The sequence below is a fragment of the Camelina sativa genome, chromosome 1 (assembly GCF_000633955.1).
Source record: "Camelina sativa cultivar DH55 chromosome 1, Cs, whole genome shotgun sequence".
Taxonomy (NCBI): Eukaryota; Viridiplantae; Streptophyta; class Magnoliopsida; order Brassicales; family Brassicaceae; genus Camelina; species Camelina sativa.
Window position 1 is genome coordinate 6,987,689 of NC_025685.1, and position 25,914 is coordinate 7,013,602.

Here is a 25,914-nt window from a genome sequence, read left to right on the forward strand (position 1 = left end):
TTTTTTTTTTTTTTTTTTTTTTGTGGTCAAACGTACGTCAGCTTAGTATTCAGACCCATTAAAAAAAAACTAAGCTGACGTCAGCTTAGTATTTAGTATTTACAAATGAATTTTTAGTATATATGTACAAATGTGACACATTCATTTAGTATATAGACCCATTAAAAAATTGTTACAACTCACGGTAAATATTTAGATTTATTTAACTACGAGTCTACCAAACGTAGCACTAAAAAAAACAAACTATTATCAAGACCATTTTTTTATTTTCTTAAAAAATAAAGTTTCCTTAATAAAGATTAGTCAAATTGTCCCGTTCGTTAATAAAGATTAGTCAAATTGTCTATAATCTATATGATCTTTTTTGTGCAGCGGTGGCTAATGTTGTGGCGGAGTTCATCCAAAAGTGGCTCACTGTACCAGAGCTTACAATTATATTTGATGCAAATCTGCCAGCTTCAGGAGATATCCCACCATTGACTGCACGTTTGTTCCATGTAAACGTTATGCCTTCTAATGACGATAACGATTAGGACTGAAACCCTAACAATAACAAATACACAACTTCAAGAGCCATTGTTAATATTCAAATACTTTCAAAAATATTATTATAAAATGAAATTAAGTTATAATTCAATTATCAATTATAAATGATAAATTTTAAATGATTTTAAGATTCATGATATTTAATGTAATTTTTTACAAAACAAGTGTAAAAACCTATGATTAGTACATCTTCTTTAATATTATAAATAATTTTCTTACTTAATAGTCAACTTCGACATCATACATATAGTAGAATTAGTTTTCAATATCTTACATATTATTTTCAAGAATTACTCTCTATGGAATTGTTGACCATTTTGGATTATATGTGGCAGTTGTTATATATTTTGATGTTTGCTTTTGAAATTATATATTTTGATGTTTGCTTTTGAAATTATAGTAGTATGTTCGAAAATTTATTATATTTATCATTAAAAATGTCATTTTATGACACTTTATTTGGAAACACTTTTGGTACATTAGTTACTTTAAGTTTATTAGCAATTGATATTATAAAGAAGCTATAAGAAATGGTGTCAACGCTAGATTCAACTCGGCATAATCTTCTAGTAAAACATATCTATTATGTTTATATTTTACGAAGGTTGATGTTTTATTATGTTAGATTTATTTTCCTATCTTATTCCTAAAATATTTCTATTTTCTTGTTTGCTAACTTGTTTCAGTTTTATAAACAATCAAACAAAAATGATAATTTTTATATATGTGAAATGTGATAAACAAATTTAGATATTAAAAAAATTGTGAAGATCTTGTTGTTTTTTACCATAAAAAAGTCAGAATGTAACATTTGTTGAGCTTTAAAACTTTTGTTTATTAGACTTTTTAAAGTCTATGTTTAGATAACATATGATTTGTTGTTTTAACAAAATTACCTAAAGAACTTGATTAAATACATTCGTTTAAAATTAAATATACATATATATATATATATGTTATTGGTTTCACACCTCTTTTTTTTTATTAGACCTTTCCATTATTCGATGAATATTAAATGATAATTCGCTGTAATTACTTAGATTATTAAGGCTCATCAGCAAAAATCAAACATCGGAGTAAGCCACGTCAGCTTCTTATGTCTCCCTAAAATAATTCGCTTGTTAAAAGTTCAGCATGAAAAAAATACCTGCGTAACCAAACCACAATCACTTTCATATTTAGTATTAATGGATCCTTAAAACAAATTCTAATTAAAAGGCCCATATGTGCAACATTTCTCTAGCCCATCTAACAAACTTAAAGCCACTAAGTCCAAAAAAACAAAAAGCATACTTCTCCCATTCACCTTTCAGACTTCTGATACCATCGATTGAGATTTCTGCAAGGAAGACTTTTGAGTACGACTGCTTCATATTGACATATCTGGAAAGCAGATTATTTTTATGGCAAGCAGATTATACGTTTATCAATTTTTCCAATTTTCATCCTCATATCCTCAATCTTAAATAATGCTTCTAATTAGAAGCTATCTTATATATAATCTGAATTTTTCTCAGGCAAAGGGAAATTATGGTTGTTAGGGGAGAATCAGAGGAGGTGGTCGAAGCAAAGGGAAATTATGGTTGTGGATACTGGGATAGGCTGATGTAAGTAAAGTGTATACGACTTTTGCAAGGTCATATTTTAGCGATTGTCAAAACTGTAAGCGTAAGGAATCACAGTCACATAGTCACAAAGTATCATATTGTTTCCCTGAATTCAAGTATTTTATATTTAAAACTGCAAACTCACATTGTTTCTTGGTTTTGTTGTTTCAAAGTTAAAGTTAACATGCGTCTGATCATGTCGTTACAGAGAAATATACATTGAATAATATGTGGACCGCGAATGTGTAAACTGTACAATGATTTATGGAATTATAAGCTTTCAAATGGTGATACTAAAATCGTAGATATATAATTCCATTAGCGTATAGATAATTTATGTCAGTTCAATGTTAAGATCTAATTATATGACACACTGCCAAAAATTATATGATTTAATTTCACATGTATACTGCTTTTTAAAAATACTATCTCTATCAACATAGCACAAACTCTCACATAAAACCACATAAAATTTTCAAACAAGAATAAAAACAACTGTAAATTTTTTAATGAGAAAGATTAAAAAAAAACTATTTAGACTACTAAAAGGCAATGCAAATGAATTTTAATTTTAAAATAGGATTCATAATGAACAAAAAAGAAAAGAGGAATATGCTTAAACAATAATACCATAAATTTTATTAATCAAGATATTAAATACATCATCATATGATTTTTGCATAATATGATAGAAAATATTAAAAACAGAACTAATGTTATTAAATTAATTAAATATTGTTAAATATATAAAGGGCTAATCCCTAGTAGATGATAAAACAGATTAAATGATAATTGATTTGAATATTGCTCATTCTTTTTAGAGTTAGACAATTCACTTATACTTGTTAGACCTTTCCATTATTGGATGAAGTCAAATATGGACAGAAACATAGTAACCATTATTAGAGACTTCTCTCTCAATTTCTAATAAAAAGAAAAAGTCGGTTTTGTGCTCTATTTTCTTGTTCTTCCATGTTTATATTAACATTTTTGAAATACATTTTTTGTTCAATCTTTTTATTTTTACTTATTAAAAAGGTTATTTACAACATTAATTCACCTAGATTTGGTTGGATATTAGGATTATTGTTTACTACTTTCAAAATGGTGCATTTCAGTTTTTTGGGTGGTTGAATTGGTTTGTTAAACATCCGGTTATGCGACCCGGTTCCCTTCGACTGATTGTAAAAGAGACGACAAAACAATAACTGTGACAGCTGAGTCCGTTGCTGTCCGAGCTCGTTGTTTCTTTCTCGTAGATTATGTGTTTTTGGCAATGAATTCTGCGAAATTTTAAATCGGATATAATCAATTCATATTCAAATAAAATATTTTTAAGAGACTTTCGAAAATCTATTTTTATACCTCTGGACATCATGAAACTAATATCAAAATCCAAATTTTGCAAACCAATTATTTAATTTATAAAATGTATTTTTTAGGAAACTAAACAACTGAATATTTCCTAACTTTCGGTTATATATTTAATTATTGGTGGTATATACAAAAGTCGTTCTGGTCGAGTGGTTGGCTTTTTAATATTGGCTTCTCCGACCAGAGTTCGATCGGTTTTAAGAGCGGTGAAGATGAATCAATTATAGCGTCGGCTTTGTCCGTCGCTGTCGTCCTGATCATCCGTGACGATAGCAAGTGCCGTCTAAGCTCTTCCTTTTTTTTTTCCTTTTTTCCCCGGCAATGGATTCTTCGAAATGAAATCCACTTAACTCTCCAATTTTTTACCCTAAATTATCGATCTTTGTTCATCTCAACGATCACATAATCTATATATTCAATGATTTACTCTCGTTTCATCTCTATCCTTGGATCTTGCAAAACAACGGACCAATTCAAGCAGTTACATTCCCAAACCATTACGAGAGGTCTAGCACCAAACCCAACTGTGCAAAAGAAGCTCTTACTCTTCTGGTGTAGTCGTCTAGGTGGCCACATGAGTTATGCCTGTAAGCTGTTTGTGAAAATACCTGAACCAGACGTGGTTGTGTGGAACAATATGATCAAGGGTTGGTCAAGGGTGGATGGGAAAGGAGTTAGATTGTATTTGAATATGTTGAAGGAAGGTGTGACTCCAGATAGCCACACGTTTCCTTTCTTGTTGAACAGTCTTAAGCGAGATGGAGCGTTGGCTTGTGGTAAGAAGCTGCATTGCCATGTTGCGAAATTTGGATTAGGTTCTAATAACCTTTATGTGCAGAATGGTCTTGTTCAAATGTACTGTTTTTTTGGACTAATGGATATGGCTCGTGGGGTTTTCGACAGGAGATGTAAAGAGGATGTGTTTTCTTGGAACTTGATGATCTCTGGGTATAATAGGATGAGGCAATACGAAGAAAGCGTTGAGCTTTTTGATGAGATGGAGAGAAACTTGGTTTTTCCAACTTATGTTACCTTACTTCTTGTTCTCTCGGCTTGTTCTAAGGTAAAGGATAAAGATTTATGTAGAAGGGTTCATGGGTATGTTAGTGAATGTATGAAGGAACCTAGTTTGAAATTGGAGAATGCTCTGGTCAATGCATATGCAGCTTGCGGGGAAATGGATATAGCGGTAAGGATTTTCAGGAGTATGAAGACTAGGGATGTGATTTCTTGGACATCTGTTGTGAAAGGGTTTGTTGAGTCAGGGAATCTAAAGTTGGCTAGAACATATTTTGATCAGATGCCAGTGAGAGACAGAGTTTCGTGGACTATTATGATTGATGGTTACCTACGAGCTGATTGCTTCAATGAATCTCTGGAAATGTTCCGCGAGATGCAATGTGCAGGTATGATACCCGATGAATTTACCATGGTTAGTGTTCTCACAGCTTGTGCTCATCTAGGTTCCTTGGAGATTGGTGAATGGGTGAAGACGTACATAGACAAAAACAAGATCAAGAACGATGTTGTTGTAGGGAATGCTTTGATCGATATGTATTTCAAATGTGGGTGTTCTGAGAAAGCTCAGAATGTTTTCCGTGACATGGATCAGAGAGACAAATTCACATGGACAGCCATGGTTGTTGGTCTTGCCAACAATGGAAAAGGTCAAGAGGCCATTGAAGTTTTCTTACAAATGCAAGAAATGTCAATACAACCAGATGCTATTACTTGTCTTGGCGTCCTCTCTGCTTGTAACCATAGTGGTATGGTAGACCAAGCAAGGAAAATTTTCGCCAAGATGAGAAGCGACCATAGAATTGAGCCGAGTTTAGCACATTATGGATGTATGGTTGACCTACTTGGTCGAGCTGGGTTAGTCAAGGAAGCATATGAGATAATAATGAACATGCCAATGAATCCAAACTCGATTGTGTGGGGAGCTCTACTTGGTGCTTGTAGACTTCATAATGATGAACCACTGGCTGAACTGGCAGCTAAAAGAATATTTGAGTTGGAACCTGATAATGGGGCTGTTTATGCTTTATTATACAATATATATGCAGGTTGCGAAAGATGGGAGGATTTGCGAGAAGTGAGAAGAAAGATGATAGACATCACAGTTAAGAAGACACCAGGCTTCAGTTTAATTGACGTAAACGGGTTTGCTCACGAATTTGTTGCTGGAGACAAATCACATCTTCAATCTGAAGAGATTTTCGTGAAACTAGAAGAACTAACCCAAGAGTCGACATTTGCAGCATACTTGCCTGATACTTCCGAAACATTGTTCGAGTTTGGGTAAGATAATTTTTCGTAAAGAATTTAGCTTTGGCTTTTGAGGTCATTGCTTCTGAAGCCAGAGAGACAGTGTTCAAGATTATATAGAACCCTGAGATGTGAACAAAACTATAGACTGTCAGAGTAGAAGTTGTTGCTCATGCAGTGGATAAGAGACAACACATGGTTCAGTTCAATTGTTCACAAATGTACTCAACACAACCTTCGGTTAGAGCCTGGATCTAGTATGGGAAGCCTGGATCTGATATTACTTGACTGTGTTCTTCCACTAATAGATTTATCTGACTGTCGGGACAGCAAGGAACAAAGAACTGGAAGAACACAGTCAAGTAAGCACCGTGCAGACCAATAATTAAAAAGCTTCTGGAACTCAGAGCCAAACCTATTCAAGGTTGCACTTGAAGATCACTGTATTTGCTTATAGATTCAGAACATCCCCAACATGCTTCATATGATCCACACAGAGTTCTGTAGCTGAGTGGGGTCCGGTACTTGAACAAGAGTCAGAGGCAGATTTTGGGCGATACAGAAGAGACATATAGGGAAATCTAATAAATCTTTAGTTCTGACTCGATATACTCTAATCTTCACATCTTTATCTAACTGAGCAATTCATTGGACTCTATCACCATTTTGTTGGTTGTGGTGGAAAAAATCAAATATGGATGCTTTTATAAGTACCATATGAATATGTAAGATCATGTATAGCTTTACTGTCGAGTATAGACGATTCTAAGTATTTTTGCTACTGCTCTTTTTTTGTTTGCCGTCTTTCCTACTGCTAAAAGAAACTAGAAAATAGTTTGAGCTAAACCATTGGAATCTACATCTGGTACTGAACAACTTTAGCTCAAAGCATCAGATTCCCTCGATTAAACAATGACATCAAAGTCAAACTTATGGCGGATCAGAAGATTCACTAAACTATTCCTAACTCACTCTGCCCCATACAATACTCAACAATTTGCCTGACAATTACCGACTCAGTGAACAATTAATTCCTGATGCCTTCACGTGTAATAAAATTCGCCAAGTAATTAAGCTTTCCAGAATACAGATTCCAACAAAAAGAGAGAGTAAAGATTTCAAATTGCAATATAAGTTCAAAGAATAGCAAGAATTTTATAAGAATTGGGGGGTTCTTGTTCTTTTTTTTTCTTTCTGATACACGATCTTACCAGTACTAAACCAAAAATAAACGAGGGAAGTACACACTTACGGTCTCATACATTTAACTAGTACGTCCACAAATCTCTTGTACATGTGCTGCTTCATGTACATCTTCTCAACCTTTTCACGTCCTTGGTCAGCTAGTTGTAGCCTTGTAGATGGGTTTCTAAGAAGAAACAACAGGTTCTGAGCTAAAACTTTATTACCTGGCCTCCCCACAGGATGAAGTAGCCCTGTAACATTGTGCTCCACTATCTCCTTTGTTCCTCCAGCGTCTGTTCCAAGCACCTGTTCCCATTTAAAACAATAATTAGGATGAGAGAACATTGCCTTTTTTGTCTCTCCAGAATAAGAAAACATGGATTCATCTATCGTTTGTTTCTCACCGGAAGACCATAAGCCATTGCCTCGATAGTCACTCTCCCGAATGTTTCACCAACTCCCTGTTTCACAAATTGAAGAGGGTAAAAACAAAGGTTTAATAACGCATCAAAAAGCATTTGATAGTGTCTGTTTTGAGTGCAAGCCATAAAAGGATCAAGATGAGGAAAATACCTGGGAATTTGTTACGTAGACATCTGCAGCAGAGTATAATGAGGCAACACGCGTGGTCGCTGGAGTCCAAAGAACAGAGGTCGATAAGTTTCCATTGTTTGACAAGAAGCTCAACATCTCCTTAACGTATGCAACTTTGTTGCTCTTAGACCCAACTGATCCAAGAAGAAATTTAAGGTCTTGTTTCCGTGTTACGTTGCCATACGGCAACAGCTTTCTTTTACCAGTGGCCGTGAGAACGGCTGGATTTTCAATAGCAGGAGACGTGATCTTCATCTTCCGTGGTGAACCTCTTAAACGATGTCTGACTGAAAGACTAATCTTTTCCTTCCTGATGCCATTGAGGTTCTTGATTTTGGACTGATTACTATTAGTTTTAGCCACTGGTTCTTGTTCTTGTTGACTCTCCAGTGCCAAGGCGGCAGATTCAAGGAGAAGAAGTTGTCCCTTTCCTGGGTTTATGCTGCTAAGAGACATCACAAGCATATCCGTATCTGTCAAACCGAACTCCGTTCTGACTGATTCACGTAGTGTTTGTCTTTTCTTCTTCATCATCTCCTGGGTCAGTGTTGGAGTATTTAGTGAACTGGAAATCCCGGCAACAAAAGCCAACTCATCATTAACAGACAGCGGAACAATAACCGGCTGAGACCTAAGCTTTATATGGTCCTCTTCACACCATGTTAACCATTGTTTGCTCTGTACTTCAGATAGAAAAATTAGCAGTTTCACTCGGTCGAGCACAGGTTTTGCTCGATCAAAGTACTCACGCCGGTTCTCCATCACCCACCAAGCGATTTGACTTCCACCAGCTGGATGGTGATCCATGTATTGATCTGCGGAGATTGTAACATACATCATAATGAATATCCAACCTTGAGGCAGAAAAGGAATATTGAACATGTTTTAACAATTCTTTTGATGAAAAATATAAAACTTGCACTAATAGAAAACAATCTAAAGTGAGCATGCTATATTTGACAACTTCTAGTTTAACAATGCATCTTTCAGTGGGAAAGGAATGGGCTATCGTACGCATTTCTGAACATGATGGTCAATATATACTCATGCAAATAGTGATGTCAAAGAATCAGCAGATCTATTTATCCTTACCTATCCATGAGGCACAGACTGCTGATCCTGCAATAACAAGATCTGCTTTCATGGCAGTTTTGAAGCTGAGTTCTCCTTTGTCTTCAACCACTTTGATCCTTCTCCTTGTGAGCTCTGGCAGTAATCCACCCCTTCTGCTCAAAACTACTGCATATACTGTTGCACCACAGCTCAAAAGCTCAGAAGCCAACTCCATCATTGAAATTGGAGCACCAGTCATTGATAGTTCATGGAAAAGTAGGACGAATCTTCTAGACCAAACAAGACGTTTAAAGTCTGATTTCCTGTCACAGGTCCCTGATCGCTTTTGCGGACTCCATCCAAGAATTCTATCCTCTAGTGATCCAAACGGACCAAAAAGTTTACCGTAGGTGACATTAGTCTTTGGAAGTTCTTGATCTTGCTCGTCCAAGTCCCTAGTCTCCATCACTTTCCTCACCCTTTGCTTACTACGAATCCTTGCACGTGAACTACGACTACCTTTTCTGGTCCTCCTCCTGGAGCTCAAGCTTGGTCGAGATGTGACATCCTCTTTCTTGGCCAAAGTTACATGCATCCTCTTATTTACACCTATATGGACTATATTGGTATTATCTACTACAGCATGAGAACTCCCATTAGCATCCAGTCGTTTATTCTGTTCCACATGCACATCTTCTCTCAGTTTGCCTCCAAACCGCAAGAACTCAACTTTGCTATCATCATCATGCGCCCATCTGGACTGAACATAAAATCCAAGATAGGTCCAAAGAGTAATCAAAAGTAACCAGTAAAGCAGACGGTTACTTCTGAACCACTGAACACCTGCTTTGCCCTCTCGACGTGGAGTCCTGCCAGAATGAACTCTCCTAAATGTAGGTGAACCCCTTGGAGTAGACCTCCCTGACAATGAAGACTTAAAGCTACCTAGTTTCAGCGGTGACAGCCGAAGGTCTTCCATACTATTCCTTTACAACAACAACATCCTCAATAAGCCACAAAATCACTAGCATCTAGACAAGTTTTATTTCACTTCATTCCACCAGCTCTCAGCAGCAACCTAGAAAGATAAAATCAATCATCAGCATGGTTTGCATAGCAAGTACTTGTAATCCAGCCAACTATATATATAGTAAAACTTCTGATCCCAGTTTCATCACTGCTAAATCTAAACAAACTCAAATTCAATTGGTAAATGAAATCGCCACTTCCATATAAAAGATAGAATCAGAACTGAAACCGCGTTGACGAAATAACGAAACAGTTTTCCGATTACCAAATAAAAAGCCAATGTATATATATAAAAAATAAAAGATCAAGATCGAAGCGAGCATCTTTACTTTAAAAAGATCAAAATCGTAGGGAGTAATCTTACTAATTCCGATACTAAATTGAACTTCCGACTTGGTTCGTCGATGCTCCGAAATAGGATTGAGGCGATCTTTTTTTTTTCCCCAGAAATCTACGATTCAAAGAAAAAGATAGAGAAGATGCCTAAAAGTCAATGTACTTCAACAACAAAATTAGAAAGAAGAATCGTCGATGTAAAAGAGACGAGAAACAACAAAAGCTTACAGAAGAAGTAGACGAAGACGAATTAGAAAGAAACAAAAAAGAAGAAGACATTACATTGCATAGAGTTTTCTCCGGTGATCTAAGCTTGAGCCACCACCAAGAGCTGAGCAGAGTCGCGGCGAGAGAGAGAGAGAGAGAGCTCAGAGACTCGGAGTTTAACGGAGTCAGAGAGCTGTGCACGAGGAGAGAGGTGGCTGATTCTAATTTGTTATTTGATTTTTTCCTTTTTCTCCAATTGTTCTTTTATTTTTTATTAATCGTTGTTTTGCTGACGTCAAAACTAATAAAGTAATCGTCGTTTTGCTTTTCTCCGAGAATGAGATGGCTAACACGTGTGGGCTACTCTGTTTTCATTATTATTATTTTTTAATTTTTGCGTGTGAATTTCCAAGGACATTTGTATTTAAATATTAACTGCCGAGTGACAATTACGCTATTAAACTATATGAATGTAAAGAATAAAAAGAATCATGATATCCTTTATTTTTTAGTTATTATTAGTATAATTTTGTTGATTTCATCATTCAATTTCACACTTATTTGAAACTTTTCAAGATTTTATCTTTTTTTGCATTAGCGTAAAAAGAAAAAAAGTTTTATTATAAGACGACTAAAACATTATTTTGTAACAAATCTCTCCTTTTATCTATCTCTCTCAAGGGTCTTTTTCAACCTCTCTCCCCTGATATAACCAACAAACAAAGTCTCAAACAAAACAACACCAGGAAATAAAACACAAGAACCACAACTAATTGAAGATGTGCTTTAAATACAATCAAGAATCTCATTAGCTCAATTAAGCGAACTAAGAAACTCAACCCATATCTGTTCTGCTCTCTTCGTCGTCTCTAGCGCAAATTCCTCCGCCGCTTGCTCGTCCTTTGCCTTACGCACCGCCTCGTGATACTCTTCGTAGGCCTGGGAAGCCTCCTTGAGAAGCTGTGACAGACTCGTCGTCAACGACGTAAACTTTGAATCAACGTTCACTTTCTCTGCTTCTAGCTTCGCCAACAGTCTCTTGATCGCAACGATTCTGATGTGCAACGCGTCTCCTCGCTCAGCCGTGGTCTTTGCTGATGCGAAGACCGAGTCTACGGATCTCTGCTTCTCCATTGCGGTTTCTTTCAACAGTTTGGCTCGGGTTTGAGCAATCTGGACTCTCTGAGAAGCCTCGAGTCCTTCTTTAATGACGGTTTTGTATTTGGCTAGCAAAGAGATGTAACCAATAGAAGCTGAGCTGAGTACCTCGTAACGTGTACCGGCTGCTATAATCTCATCGAAGTTTGGATGGTTTACGAGATCACGTGCGCTTAGACCGCGCAGCTTCTTTAGGGTTAGCTTCAAGCCCTCTATGCTCTCTGATGTAGCGGATGATTCGCTTGTGGTAGAAGTAACTGATGATGAGCCAAGGACTGAGCTTACCTTTGAGGACGTTTGTTCTCTATGGGTATGAACAAGATTGTTCAATGATATGGTGAGGCGAGAAGTCTCTGAGCCCTACCAAAGTCAAGTCAAACGTTATCAAGAAACTGAGATTGATTCAGATGTGAGAGCCTTCCATTGTATGTTCAAGAAAGATCTATAAACTAAAACAAACCTGGGATTTGGATTCTTCAGCGAGTATCTCCGCTATGTTAATGGATGAATCCGTGTCTGCCTTAATACCATCTTTGTCTTGGTTAAAACAACCACATACACCATCTGCAAGAAACAAAAACAGAGAGAATTACACATAAGAACAGCTCTCTTGTAAAATTATTAACATTCATAATAATTAGTTTCAAAGCTAACCTGCAGGCTTTAGAAGACCTTCTAAACCAGCTGTTAAAGAAAGAACATACAAACATTGAGATATTAATTGTTTCCCTTTTAGAAAAATATATATTTGTGAGAATCTGAAGATTAAGTACCACTGTTTCCGACATAAGTTTTCTGCGCTACACTTATGGTTGACGTACTCTTTGCAGCTGTTGACACAACACATGCAATTAAGAGATATCACAGAGAATATGAAAGAAAACGACACAAAGAAAAATATAAAAGCAGTCTCTTACAGTCATCTCCATTGGTCTTTGCAATTGTAACAGCTGCAAGTTAGAATTAAACAGGAAGACCAAAGCAAAACTGTTAGAGACTTGTCCTTTTTTTTATAAGAAATATTTAGTCCTTAAGGTTACCTTCAAATTCGCGTTCGATTGCTTCCAACATAATGCTTCTCTTGTTTTCATCTGTTAAGAAAAGAGAAAAGGACTTAAAACGTGTCTCACAAGGCTCTGACTCTGAGGAACAAAAGGATCAAGTTATTTACCTTGTTTTGATTCATTCTTTATCTCATTAAGGCCTCTTGTTGCGGCTGAAAAAGGAAAATGAAACTATTCATGTAAGATCATGATTACTTGTTGTATATGATTTGGATTCATCTGATTAACAAGACTTATTACACCAAGGATAGTTCAAGCTTCCTTCAAAGTTAGAGAGAGGAATATATGTTAAAGTACCTTCAAACTCGAGTTCAATAGCATCAAGCATACTTTTTCTCCTTGCAGCTGTAACAAAACATGAAAACATAGCTGATTCATGGATACATTAGAAATTAAATAAACAACAAAAGAAATAAGGGGAAGATTTGTTACCATGTTCATCATCATCCTTGCCATCGGTTGAATCATTAGCCTTAATCTCTTCAAGACCTTTTGTAGCAGCTGTAATGTAAGAACATAAAAAAAACAGAAGAAAACTTATCTACTTGATCTGTTTGTATTGATTCACATTCAGCTAAGAATTGCAAAATTTTATGTGAAAGTAACCTTCAAACTCGCGTTCGATAGCTTCAAGCATGCTATTTCTCTTTGCAGCTGTAACAAAACATAAAAACATTCTTTAGAAAGCTATGGAAGCAAGGTCAACCGAAAAGGTAGAGAAGAAAAATTATTACATTGTGCAGCGTCATCTCCTTCAGTGAGGTCGTCAAGATTTAGTTTCTTCAGGTTACTTGCAGCAGCTGCAAAGTAGTTTGACAAAACAGAGGAAATGATTCAAGATTTGATTCCGGTACCATAAGAACTAATGAACTAATAGCGAATACTAATATGTCATAATTACCTTCAAATTCACGTTCAATCTCATCCAACATACTTTGCCTCGTTGCAGCTGATAACAAAGATATAAGTAGACCTCTCTGAGAATTACGCTACAAGAAAGGTTAATGAACAGAAAAAAATGTCTAAATGGAAAGAGCTTCTTACATTGGTCTCCCTCCTGTTTGTTATCGGCGAGATCTTCAAGTTGCTTAAAACTCTCAGTAACGGCTGCAAGAGAGGAAACAAACTCTTAGAACTTCTTGAAACCAATAAAGATTTAAAGATTCTCTCTGCATATAATGATTGGTATGTCAATTTACCTTCAAATTCGCGGTCAATTGCATCTAGCATACTTTGTCTCTTGGCAGCTGTAATTAAGGCATATCATATGTTTTCTATCAGAAAACTAAAATGTGGTGGGACAAAAACAGAAAAAGTATCAAAGTAAAGATAACAATATCTTACCTTTTTCTGAATCATCTTCATCTTTGACAGTGTGAGCATTGATCTTTAGCCCTTTAAGACCACTTGTAACAGCTGCAAGTGGAAGAAAAGGAAACATAATCATAAATATTCTAGATAGTCTCAGCACAAATATTGTAAATCAATTAAGATAGATATTGAGCTTGTCAAAATAACCTTCAAACTCGCGTTCGATTGCATCTAGCATATCCTCTCTCTTTGCAGCTACAACAAGACATAAGATTTCTGTTCTGAATATTATACCTGAGACTAAAAGATCATTAAAATAGAGGGAAAGATAAATTACAGTGTGCTTCATCATCTGTGCTTGAGGTTGAATGCCTTAATTCTTCAAGACCTTTTGTAGCTTCTGCAAACACAGGAAAAAACAGAGGTCTAGGATGGTCTTGCAGAAGATATCTAATTAAGACAAGATACTTGTTACTCAAGATACCTACCTTCGAACTCTCTTTCGATCTCTTCTAGCATTTTTTGTCTCCTTGCAGCTACATTAAGACAGCAAAATCTGACTCAAGAGTACTATAATATGTAGACAAGGCATCAAACAACCTAAACACGAGAGAGTTTTCTTTACCATGTTCTTCATCATTGACTCCAGTCAAATCATCAGCCTTTAGTTGTTCAAGACCCTTTGTAGCAGCTGCAAGTAAGAAAACATAAGACAGAAACCAATTGTTAGTTAACTTTTCGTGCTCAAGAACTTAGTTAAAAAGATAAATGATATGTAGAGAGATACCTTCAAAGTCACGTTCAATCTCGTCCAACATGCTTTGTCTCTTTGCAGCTGTAACAAAAAAAGAACAGAGAACTTGGACTTAGAATAACATATAGGAAGAACAAAAATGTGATCGTAAAAAGTGCTAGAGGAAGAGTGTTCTGTTACATTGTTCATCATCTATTCCTTTGGAATCATCAATCTTTAGTTGTTCAAATCCAGCAGCAGCAGCTGCAAGTAACTCTTTTGTAAGTAAGACTTGATCAACAACAGTTTTTTCAAAAACTTAAACTTAAAAAGCTAGACAGAAACATGGAAAGGTACCTTCAAACTCGCGTTCAATAGCTTCCAACATTTTATGTCTCCTAGCAGCTGAAACAACAAAGACAATATAAGAGCAATCTCTTAGCAAAAAGTTCATATTAAAGAGGAAGAATTTGTTTTTGTTTAACCTTCTTCATCATCCTTAGATTCATCAACTTTGTTGATAACATCAGATCCAGCCTTTTTAAGTTCATTGACATGGGCTGTAATCAAGAAACACAAAAGAAGACAAACAAACTCTTCATGTCAATATTTTGATGATCCAAGGCTTCTTCCAGACACATAATATCAATTGTACGACACTTTTAAGAAAACAGAGCAAAAACAGAGTAAAACATCTTCACTTACCTTCGAACTCAAGTTCGATATGGTCCAACATACTCGAACTTTTCTGGACTTCATCAGTAACAGCTCCTACCTATATAGATCCAAAGTAAAAGAAACAAGATCTCAATTTGCAGTAATCTTTTAAATCATAGTCATTCATTCAAATTTTGCTAATGTTAATTCAGAAACACTAGTTACCTGAGCTGATGTATCAACAGATTCTTTAAGAATTTCCACTGATTCTTCAGTTAGAGACAGAGATATAGTGTTGTTATCAGTCGCTGTACTGTTTTTCTGACCACTGGTCTCAGCTGATTCAACACACAACATAGAAACTACATTAGAAATCAAATTGCAGAAGAAGAAAAGAAACAAGACAGAGAGAGAGAGAGAGAGAGAGAGAGAGAGAGAGAGAGAGAGAGAGAGAGAGAAGTCTTACTTTGATCTGATGCTTCATTGCCTTGGAGAGAATTGACATTAGCTGCAACCAAGAAAAAAAGTCATCATCTCCTGGTTATTTTAAGAGAATTGTGTTAAACTACGATTCTTAAATCTTAAGACATACCTTGATATTCATGCTCTATTAGACCTACACTCAAACCTCCAGTTCCTTCATCCTAAAACCAAAAGTCAAATGCAATTGAAATCAGTTGATCATATATGATTGATTCGTTTCTTGTAAAAAAACAACAAGATCATATGTCTTTTGTGTAATTACCTGGCAAGAAACTTCATAGAAGCTTGAGAGAACAAGACAAAGAGACAAACCTAGAGCTAAAAACTTCGTTCCCATGGCGGAAGATTGTTATCACAAAGATCAAATAACACTATGCTGAAGCTTGAGGAAAAAACATTATAACATGACTTTAAATAAAACCAAAGTAAAATAATAACTCAACGTGGCTTTTTTATTTAATAATAGATATTCACGTGGCTTTTATTTTTTATATACTTTTCACGTTCCTGATTAGTGATTACAAACAATCTAACGCTATTTTTTCACGTTCCTGGTTATCCCACTCTTTATGTTAGGTAAACAATGCTTTTTGAATACTGTGACCAACTATCTATGCTTAATTTAAGTTTAATGTTGAAATGTATACGGGATCTAACAGGAGAAAGTTTGTTAGAGGGAAACGAAGAAGAAGAACTTTTTATATTTCTGTTATTGATCTTAATTGTGTTTTTACAATTACTAATAGTAATGAAGCTGACCGGTTTAACTCCGGTTTACAACCAAATCACAATCACAATTGGTTAATATTAAACCATTTTCTATATACTCTAATAGTCTCCCTCAAGATGGCAAGTATATAGATTTGAGAGCCATCTTGCCAATAAGAGCATTGAACTGAGCCGGTAGTAGAGCCTTTGTGAATACATCCGCGAGTTGCTGATCCGTCTTGACGTGAAGAGTCTTGATCAAACCACTAACAACTCTGTCTCGTACAATATGACAGTCCAACTCCACATGTTTTGTGCGTTCGTGAAAAACAGCATTGTTAGCTATATGTATAGCAGCTGTTGAATCACAGAAAAATGCCACAGATTTTGTTTGAGGAGCCTGAAACTCTCTGAGAAGATTAACAAGCCAAGCTACCTCTCTTACGGCAAACTCCATTGCTCTGTATTCAGATTCTGCAGATGAATGAGAAGCGACTTGCTGCTTCTTTGATTTCCAGGATATCAAAGAATTACCAAGAAACATGCAGTATCCTGATGTTGATCGTCGAGAATCACGACATGAACCCCAATCAGCATCAGTGTAGGCTTGGAGAATCAAATCACAATCGGCAGAATAAAAGAGACCATTCCCAACTGTTCCCTTAACATAATGCAAGACTTTAAGAGCTGCCTGCATATGTGATTCTTTTGGGGCTGCGGTAAATTGACACAAGCGATTGACGGCATATGTGATGTCAGGCCTAGTAATAGTCAAATACATCATTTTCCCAACTAATCTTCTGTAGGAAGCAGAATCCTCTAGTAGTGGTTCCTTACTATCAGAAACTAGCTTTATACTAGGTTCCATAGGTATAGAAGATGGCTTACAAGCTAAGAGACCAGCTTCCTCTAGTAAACCCAAAGCATACTTTCGTTGGCAGATAGATATTCCTGATGCATTTCTAGCAATTTCCAGACCAAGAAAGTATTGGGGATTACCTAAGTCTCGGAGCTTGAAGGCTTTTTGCAGATTCTCCTTTAGCTGAGCCACTTCACCATCATCATTACTTGTAATGATAATATCATCAACATAGACAAGGACTGCAACATACTTTCCATTAACATTTCTGATAAAAAGAGTATGATCTGAATGTGATTTTTGAAACCCCAAAGACATTAACACGACACTGAATTTCAAGAACCATTGTCTGGAGGCCTGTTTTAAACCGTATAGAGACTTTTGCAGTTTACATACTGCGTTTGGAGGAAGAGTTTCACCTTCTTTTGATGTATATCCAGGCGGTAGAGTCATATATATCTCTTCTTCGAGATCACCGTTTAAAAAGGCATTAGAAACGTCCAGTTGATGTAAACTCCATTTCTTTGCAGCTGCAACTGCTAATAAAGTCTTCACTGTTGTCATTTTAGCCACAGGAGAGAAGGTGTCAACAAAGTCAATGCCTTCTTGCTGAGTGTAACCCTTAGCTACTAATCTAGCTTTGTAACGTTCTAGACTTCCATCAGCATTCAGTTTTACCTTATAAACCCATTTGCAACCGATGGCACGCTTATCTGGTGGTAATGAGCATATCTCCCAAGTTGTTGTACTCTCCAGAGCTTGTAACTCTGCATTCATTGCTTGTAACCAGTCATCAGACTTTTTGGCTTGACTGAAAGAAGTTGGTTCAGCATGCTTCGTTACAGAGCAAATATAAGCTCTATAAGGAGTTGACAAGGCATTATAACTCAGATAATCTGAGATAGGATATTCAACACCAGAAGAAGACAGATTGCAGTAATAATCTTCAAGATAAGTAGGTGGTTTTGTTTTTCTGCAAGTCCTTGAACCATTAGAACTAGCCGTATCTACAGGAATGGAACTGTTGATGACATCATTCACAACTGTAGGAGATTCACTCACAACTACAGGAATGGCGTCATTATGTTCAACAGAGTCATTCACAACTGTAGATGCATTATTGCTAGGAAAATAATCCGGTAAGATAGTGGACTCACCTTTAGCATATGGGAAGATATCTTCATGAAAAACGACATTGCGTGAAACATATATGCTATTAGTCTCCAAATCCAGAAGTTTATATCCTTTAACACCTGGAGGATAGCCAAGGAACACACATGCCTTTGCTCTTGGTTGGAATTTGTTTCTGTTTTTGGAGGATGTGGAGCTATAACACAAGCAACCAAAAACACGAAGACCATTATAATCAGGTAGTTTTGAAGTGAGAACTTCATATGGAGACTTATCCTGAAGTATGGGAGTAGGTAGTCTGTTGATGAGAAAAACAGCAGTTAGTACACATTCTCCCCAGTATTCAATAGGCACTTTTGACTGAAACATAAGAGATCTTGCAACATTCAAGATATGTTGATGCTTCCTTTCAACTACTGAGTTTTGCTCAGGTGTCTCTGGGCATGAGAAATAGTGAATGATCCCTTTTTCTTTGAATAACTCAACAAACTTCAATTCTGGTGCATTGTCTGATCTAACACCTTTCACTGTACTTTTATACTGAGTCTCTGTCATCTTCAGAAAATCAGGGAAGATTGTTAGAACTTCACTCTTATTCCTGAGTAGATACAACCAAGTAATCCTTGTATGATCATCCACAATAGTCAGAAAATACCGATATCCTTCTGTCGTTGGCACTGCAAAGGGACCCCAGACATCAATGTGTATAAGATCAAAAGCAGAGGCACAAACATGATAATTAGATTTGAAGGGTAGATGCTTTTGTTTCGCAAGAGGCCAAATGGTGCAGTGAAAAGATCTTTTATTTCTCATTTTGAATCCAAGTACATCTGTGACAATGTCTACTCTTGATACAGAAGGATGTCCTAATCTACTATGCCATAGACTAGAATCAACTACAATATTTGTAGAGAAAGTGATCTTCTGGGTAATAGAATCTTTAATGCTATGAACATCCAAGACGTATAGATTGGATATCTGCTCACCCCTCCCAATCATCAACCCCTTGATAGGATCCTGTATCATGCAAGAATCTTCATCAAATGTCACTCTATATCCCAAATCTTTTGTCAACTGACTTATACTCAGAAAATTCAACCTGAAATCGGGAATATACAGAACATTGCTCAATATGAGACATTCATTTAACTGCACTGTACCTATTCCTGTGATTTTAACTCCAAAACCAGTAGGTAAAGTGACTGAATTATTTAGAGTTTCTGATAAACTCAAGAACAAACTCTTATCATGGCAAACATGATGTGTTGCCCCACTATCTATTATCCAAGATTCTGAGGATAAAATGTTTCCAGTGGCCCTCAAAACTCCAACAAAACCAATGGTAGAAGGAGAGAAAGCTATACCAGGTAATGCGGTAATGGTGGCACCAGAAGTAGAGGCAACATTGATAGGTTGGTGTTGTGAGTTGAAGTAAGCAATAACTCCATTAATCTGATCTTTGGTGAGGACCTTCGTCAAACCGTCGATCAAGTTATTTGTCTCTGTCATAGCAAGTTGTGCAATAACCGGTTTGATAGGAGCTGACTGTTTCTCAGAATATGGACTCTTCTCTGTCTGGTTCTTATGCTTATGTTTAAAACCAATCGGATAACCATGAATCTTGTAACATCTGTCCACTGTATGGCCTACATAACCACAATGAGAACATATCAGTTTCTGTGGCCTCCCGGTATTATGCGTTGCATTCACTGAAGCTTGAGCTTGAATTGGTGCTTGAATTGGTGCTGCAACTTGAAAGGCAATGGCATTAGAAGGAGCTGGTGTGAAGCTTCGTTGACTGTGATCTTGGTCCAGTAAGTTGTAAATTTCTGCCAGAGTAGGAACATGCTTTTTCATAATGATTTGGCTCCTGACAACAGCGTAAGATTCATTGAGACCAGCCAAGAACTTTATCACACGAGCATGATCTGCTTTCTTCTCCATTGCTTTACAACAATCACATCTCTTACACAAAGTCACACAATCAGATCCATCCAACTCATTCCAAAGAGTTCTTAAAGTGGTATAATATGTTGAAAGATCCATAGTTCCCTGCTGTAAGGACCATATCTGCTGAGATAACTGATAGGATCTTGGAAGATTGGTAATATGGTACCTAGTGAAGAGATCTTTCCATATCTCCGACGCATCATTAAAGCGAAGCATGCTTTTATAAATTTGCCTAGATACTGAATTCATAAGCCAGGATTTCACCATACTGTTACAGCGTGACCAAATCCTAAATATATCATCTGATTCTGGTGGCCGTGGAAGAGATCCATCAATAAAAGCAAGCTTGTTCTTCGCATCTAAAGCAACCTTAATCGCAATTTGCCAATCATCATAGTTTGTACCATCGAATACTTCAGAGATAATGGAAATACCATGATTATCGCCATTTGTGAGGTAGTACGGTGAGTGTATACTATCATATGACTCAATCACCGGAGCTCGCCTCTGAGATCTGGTTACAGGTGAACTTTCCGGAGACGAATCCTCGCGATTTCCCGATCTCCGAGCTGAAGAAGCTATGCGGACCGTGCGATGAGCGTTTCTTCGGTTAGTCACCATCTTTAATCAACAATTTTACAGCGGAATTGAAAGATTTTTGAAGAAAAATTTTGATCGATACAACGATTCTTCAGAAAATAGCCAAACGGATCGATCGAAACAGAGAAATCGAAGAAAAAATGAAGAAATTTAGGTCAAGAATCGAATGAATCTTTGGGATTCATTGCTCTGATACCATAACAGGAGAAAGTTTGTTAGAGGGAAACGAAGAAGAAGAAGAACTTTTTATATTTCTGTTATTGATCTTAATTGTGTTTTTACAATTACTAATAGTAATGAAGCTGACCGGTTTAACTCCGGTTTACAACCAAATCACAATCACAATTGGTTAATATTAAACCATTCTCTATATACTCTAATAGGATCCACGTTGGTTACATTGAAGTTTAAACTATTGATCAATTTAACTAACTGCAATCTGATGAAATCTAAATATAATCATTGAGTTATATCTTCTCCACTCCAAGGTCCACGTACTGTGACCTTCGTTGCTGATTTAATCTATAATGCAATAGTCATTACTATACCAAATCATCGTATCTCGTAAGACTTAAGCAATTATATTATACTAAATGTCTGCCGATCAGTGTTTTATAATGCATTCATTTGGGGTAAAAAACTCCTAGAATGCATTCATTTGGGGGAGTATAAGATAGTATTAGCGTGCAACATGCGAAAATTAAATACATATGTATATGGTTGTACTTGTACAGGAATGACAACACATGTGTCACCCTAAACTCAATTATCGACTTTTTTTTTATGAATTTATAAACTAGGGCAATAAATTCAAAATCAGACTTTTAGATCTCAATATATGATTCCTATTAAAACTTTTTTAATCATTCCACTTTGGTCTAATACGTATTACAAATATAAATCTTGTAAAATACTCCGTAGTACATACTTTTTTTCTTTTGAAATTTTCTTTTTAGCCACCGTAGTACATACTTGAAAGAACTTGTTACTTAAAAACGATTACTTATATGAAATGGAGTGAGTAGTAATCATGAAATCAACAGAAACATTATCATTAACCATCAAGTCCCCAACCCCATCGGTAAACCGTAAACGAAACTCGTTTGGAAAATAAACATATCGTAACAACATATGTCTCTAAATATTATATTGTAAATTGTAATGTTATTATAACGTATAAAATAATTGATATATACGACATGTTGACGATAAGCTAGCAGATTCGATTAGATTAGAGTATTAATTGAGAGGGCCACATTCTTTTCCCGGAGATAACGCCACCGAGCTGCCCATGCATCATCCATTTCTTCATTTTCGTTGCTCAATTAAGTCCTTCTATTCATCTTAACAATAATTTCCTAAAACGTGCTACATAGAGGGATAATTAAAAAAAAAAACTGATAACTAGTGTACTTATCAGTACCAAATTTTGAATCTTTTAAACAAATTAACACCGTAAAAACAATTGTGTCTCTCCTTGATCCCCCTACTTCAACAAGTTACAACACAATGACATGTATATAAGTTTATAACATTAAAACCAGCTTTCACGGCTGGCCTTCACATAAAACAAGTGAAGCCCAAATTGTAAGCCACATATTATTAAGAGTAAATTGTTTAGTCTCACAATTCATTAGTGCTTTGGCTTGGGCCACTTAACTTTCAATAAGTGATGTCTAGTGACATAAAGATTGGTAAATCAATTGAGATAAATATTGAGTATGTCAAAATAACTTGAAACTCGCGTATGTCAAAATATTGAGTTTTCTTTTGGTACTGGATTGGCCAAAGATTAAGCCGGATGTGTATTATTATTATCTATAAATGTAAGCCGGATGATGATTTACAAAAATACGTATTTTTGAAAAAAACAGTAATAATATCCAATGTTCATTCACAATAATAAGATATCCATAAGAAGTTCAAGTGATCTATATATAATCTCTCTCTATTCTCTCTGCCGAATATGAGCTTCAAACAACATAGACAAGAACACAATGAAACTAATTAAGACGACGAATGTTTCAAAGTTTTTACCTTCAAGTATCTTCAGCCCTCGGTGAGTTCTCAGGTGTCTTTAAAGGAGCTGCTGCTTCTACAACGGAAGGTTTACTTTCTTTATGTTTCTCGATAACTGCTCGGAACTCTTCCACTACCGTTGGGTCCTTGAACTTGAGTGCGAATGTAGAGAGACCTTTCTCGGCTTCATTTATACTATTCACACAAGCAAATGTGATTCCTTTCTTGTCCATGTTCGCCAATTTCATTTCAGGGTAAAGACTTGCGTTCAGGATCAACCTATAGTTTCCTTTGGATCTCATTACCAACCTGGCTTTTCCGTTATCAGCCGTGGATACGTTTACCTTGAGTTCTCCTTTCCCACGCTCTTTCCATCCTCCCTCAAGATATTCAAACATTACTGAATCAGCTGTGAAGGCCGCTTTCTCGTTCTCTTCTCCTGTTTCCACTGAAACATCTTGCTTAGAAGGGAAGGCTGTAGTAGTAGTTTCTGTGCTCTTCGTGACAATGGAAGCAGAGCCGGATGCACCAAACAGGGAAGAGTTTCCATTGCTTGACAGGCCAAAACTGAAGGGTGACTGTTCAGAACCTTGCTGTGGAACCAAACCAAACGAGAATAAAGAAGCAGAGAAACTTGTACTAGCAAGTCCTGTGAATGCGTTTTTGCTACTCGAGTGCTGGTGGAAAGAACTCAAGCCTCCACTATCTCCATTCTTCTCTGTGTCTTCATTTCCATCACCTTCTTTTCCTTCTTTCTCGGTCTGATTACCACCTGAATCCTTGTCAACAGCCTCACTATTGCCGTTGTCATCTTTAGCCGTTTCAGCAGCAACATCAATTTCTGTCGTTGTTTTTGTCTCGTCTTCAATCTTGTTATCAGCTTCACCACCATCTCCAGTATTAACTGCCTCACTCTTCTCGTCATCATTGGTTGCATCACATCTTCCATCATCCTCTGTCGAATCCAACCCAGACAGAGGCTTGTTCGTTTGTTCAGCAGTAGTAGAAGGAACATGAGCAGTAAAAGGGACCAAACGAATTCCAGCAAAGGGATTGGATGCTAGTGGTGCTGCTGCTGTTGCAGATGGATCTCTGCGCTTAGCTCTGAAAATTTTTCTGGTAGCCAAAACCTCCTCACTTGCAGTCTTGAAAGTACCACTGGCGAGTGCAGAAGTGTCTTCATCATCATCATCATCATCATCATCAAGGCCAGGATTGTCACGAGACAGTTCTTTCAAAGCAGCTCTCTTTTTGGAAGGCTGCTGAGCATTTTCCGAGTCCCCCATCTCAACACTTACAAGCAAAGCTAAGAGTCCCTATACAACACCAAAAACAAAAGAATCCATAAAGATTGTTGACCAGACGGACTCTAACCCCATAGACAATGCTTAAATTTTAAAAGCTAGGGAACCCTAAATAACACTGGAGAACGGATCACGGTAACTAAAGTTTAAAGAAACCTAAGATGTTTGTTAACGAAGAAGGCATACCAAAATCTAGAAGCGATCAATTAAATTATACGATTGTGCAGCGGATATTTGAAATCAAAAAGAACTAAATCAGCCGACACGCACGCATACAACGATAAAACCATCTAGCAAAACAGAACTTCGAAAGAAGCCGCAAGTAATGGCGAACTATGTAAAAACCCTAAGAACTCGAGCAGCGAGTTGGAAGAAAGAGTATATATCCTCGAAGGAATATTCCAAGATTCGGAGACTTACGGACAAGCAGAATCAGCAGAAAATCACTGCCGGAGCGAAGAGAGACGACCGCCCGGAGAGAGTAATAAACAGCCGGAGGGGAGCGAGAGCAATTAAAGAGAAGAAACAAAAAAAAAAAAACGAATCTTATTATTCCTTTTTAGCACATTTAATCTGAAAATTTGGGAAAAAAAGGAAATAAGTATAGGGAAAAATGTTATTTAATACATAAACTTTGGCAAAAAAGACAATGAATTCCATGGGAGTTATGTTGATTAGCCATTTCAAACACCAAATATCATAATATCATTGATCAAATCAAAATAGACATATCGTTAAATAAGATAACTGAGCAACTAATGACCGTTACTTTGCCATTTAACAGCATGTTGTTTTTGGCTTCATCAACCATATTTGATGTTTTAAACGGCTACTCAACAAAACTTGATGTATTAAATGACCTCTCACAAAGTTCATAATTTTTTTGCCTAAATTTGAGACTTTATGTATTTAATTACATTTTATCTAACTTGAGTAGTCTAATTTTTCTTATTTAACTAATAATGACTAATTGTTGAATGAGTTATTTAAACATCCAAAATAAAAATTCATCCTATACTCTTCAAAAATTTAAATTTAAAATATAGCAAATATTATGTTTTAAAGATAAATTCACATAAACACATTATTGAATTGGGGTAAATGTCAATAAAAATGTAATTATGTAATTTAATCACATGTATATTATTTTTGTTTGTTAATAGACAAACAAAATTTTGCACATGGGTTCTCATAGTATTTTACAAAAGTAAATATTATTTTTAATCATTTATGATTTTGGAAAACATAAAAGAGTAATACATCAACAAAATTAACAAATCACCTCTCAAATAATATAGAAGATATAGGAATGTATTTTTTAATTACAGAAATAGTAGATTATACATTTCTGTTAAATAATATCCACGTCATGAATTATATTCATAAAAATTTCTCAAGTTTTAAATATCTTCAACTCAATTGATGTAAATAAAAAATCTTTTTTTCAATTATAACCGAAAATATTATTGCAAAGGATATTTGCTGCACATGTACAAATAACAATAAACTGTATAATAGTCAAATTACGCTTGATTTTACATTTTAGAGGTATAAAGCAAAGATTGTCGAGTAATGTGAACAAAAAAAATCAAAATGCATTATCTTTTTTATGTACTCATAATTTGATTAAGAGTCTTTTCGTCTTGCTGAGTACAAAAATTATTAAATTGTATAATTTTGGATTAATTCATGAACTTTCAAATTTAGGCCAAAAAAACCATGGACTTTGTGAAAGGTC

At 36.0% G+C, this 25,914-nt stretch overlaps 4 protein-coding genes across 5 annotated transcripts; 1 reads left to right on the forward strand and 3 right to left on the reverse strand.

Moving 5' to 3' along the window:
- Positions 3,720 to 6,576, forward strand: LOC104780757 (putative pentatricopeptide repeat-containing protein At3g15930). Its single transcript, XM_019246568.1, has one exon. The coding sequence runs from the start codon at positions 3,946 to 3,948 to the stop codon at positions 5,830 to 5,832; it is 1,887 nt and encodes a 628-aa protein (XP_019102113.1). The 5' UTR covers positions 3,720 to 3,945; the 3' UTR covers positions 5,833 to 6,576.
- On the reverse strand, positions 6,927 to 10,415 carry LOC104780766. Its single transcript, XM_010505303.1, has 6 exons — positions 10,275 to 10,415; positions 10,021 to 10,107; positions 8,667 to 9,705; positions 7,554 to 8,389; positions 7,385 to 7,441; positions 6,927 to 7,286 (listed from the first exon to the last, which is right to left on the reverse strand). The coding sequence occupies exons 3-6, from the start codon at positions 9,604 to 9,606 to the stop codon at positions 7,044 to 7,046; spliced, it is 2,076 nt and encodes a 691-aa protein (XP_010503605.1). The 5' UTR covers positions 9,607 to 9,705; positions 10,021 to 10,107; positions 10,275 to 10,415; the 3' UTR covers positions 6,927 to 7,043.
- Positions 10,800 to 15,987, reverse strand: LOC104780774 (TSA1-like protein). Of its 2 annotated transcripts, none has more exons than XM_010505322.2 (28): positions 15,868 to 15,987; positions 15,715 to 15,766; positions 15,589 to 15,630; positions 15,348 to 15,460; positions 15,171 to 15,240; positions 14,951 to 15,025; positions 14,823 to 14,870; positions 14,667 to 14,729; positions 14,520 to 14,567; positions 14,358 to 14,423; positions 14,221 to 14,268; positions 14,070 to 14,132; positions 13,940 to 13,987; positions 13,766 to 13,837; positions 13,621 to 13,668; positions 13,466 to 13,528; positions 13,323 to 13,370; positions 13,156 to 13,221; positions 13,028 to 13,075; positions 12,854 to 12,922; positions 12,719 to 12,766; positions 12,529 to 12,573; positions 12,398 to 12,448; positions 12,275 to 12,307; positions 12,131 to 12,187; positions 12,012 to 12,041; positions 11,818 to 11,921; positions 10,800 to 11,717 (listed from the first exon to the last, which is right to left on the reverse strand). In XM_010505322.2, exons 1-28 carry the CDS (start codon positions 15,940 to 15,942, stop codon positions 11,013 to 11,015), a joined length of 2,298 nt encoding a protein of 765 aa, XP_010503624.1. In that variant the 5' UTR covers positions 15,943 to 15,987; the 3' UTR covers positions 10,800 to 11,012. The 2 variants fall into 2 exon arrangements, with proteins under 2 accessions (XP_010503624.1, XP_010503617.1); XM_010505315.2 differs by having other exon boundaries at positions 14,667 to 14,741.
- Positions 22,693 to 24,720, reverse strand: LOC104780785 (nuclear pore complex protein NUP50B-like). Its single transcript, XM_010505327.2, has 2 exons — positions 24,597 to 24,720; positions 22,693 to 24,188 (listed from the first exon to the last, which is right to left on the reverse strand). The coding sequence occupies exon 2, from the start codon at positions 24,156 to 24,158 to the stop codon at positions 22,893 to 22,895; it is 1,266 nt and encodes a 421-aa protein (XP_010503629.1). The 5' UTR covers positions 24,159 to 24,188; positions 24,597 to 24,720; the 3' UTR covers positions 22,693 to 22,892.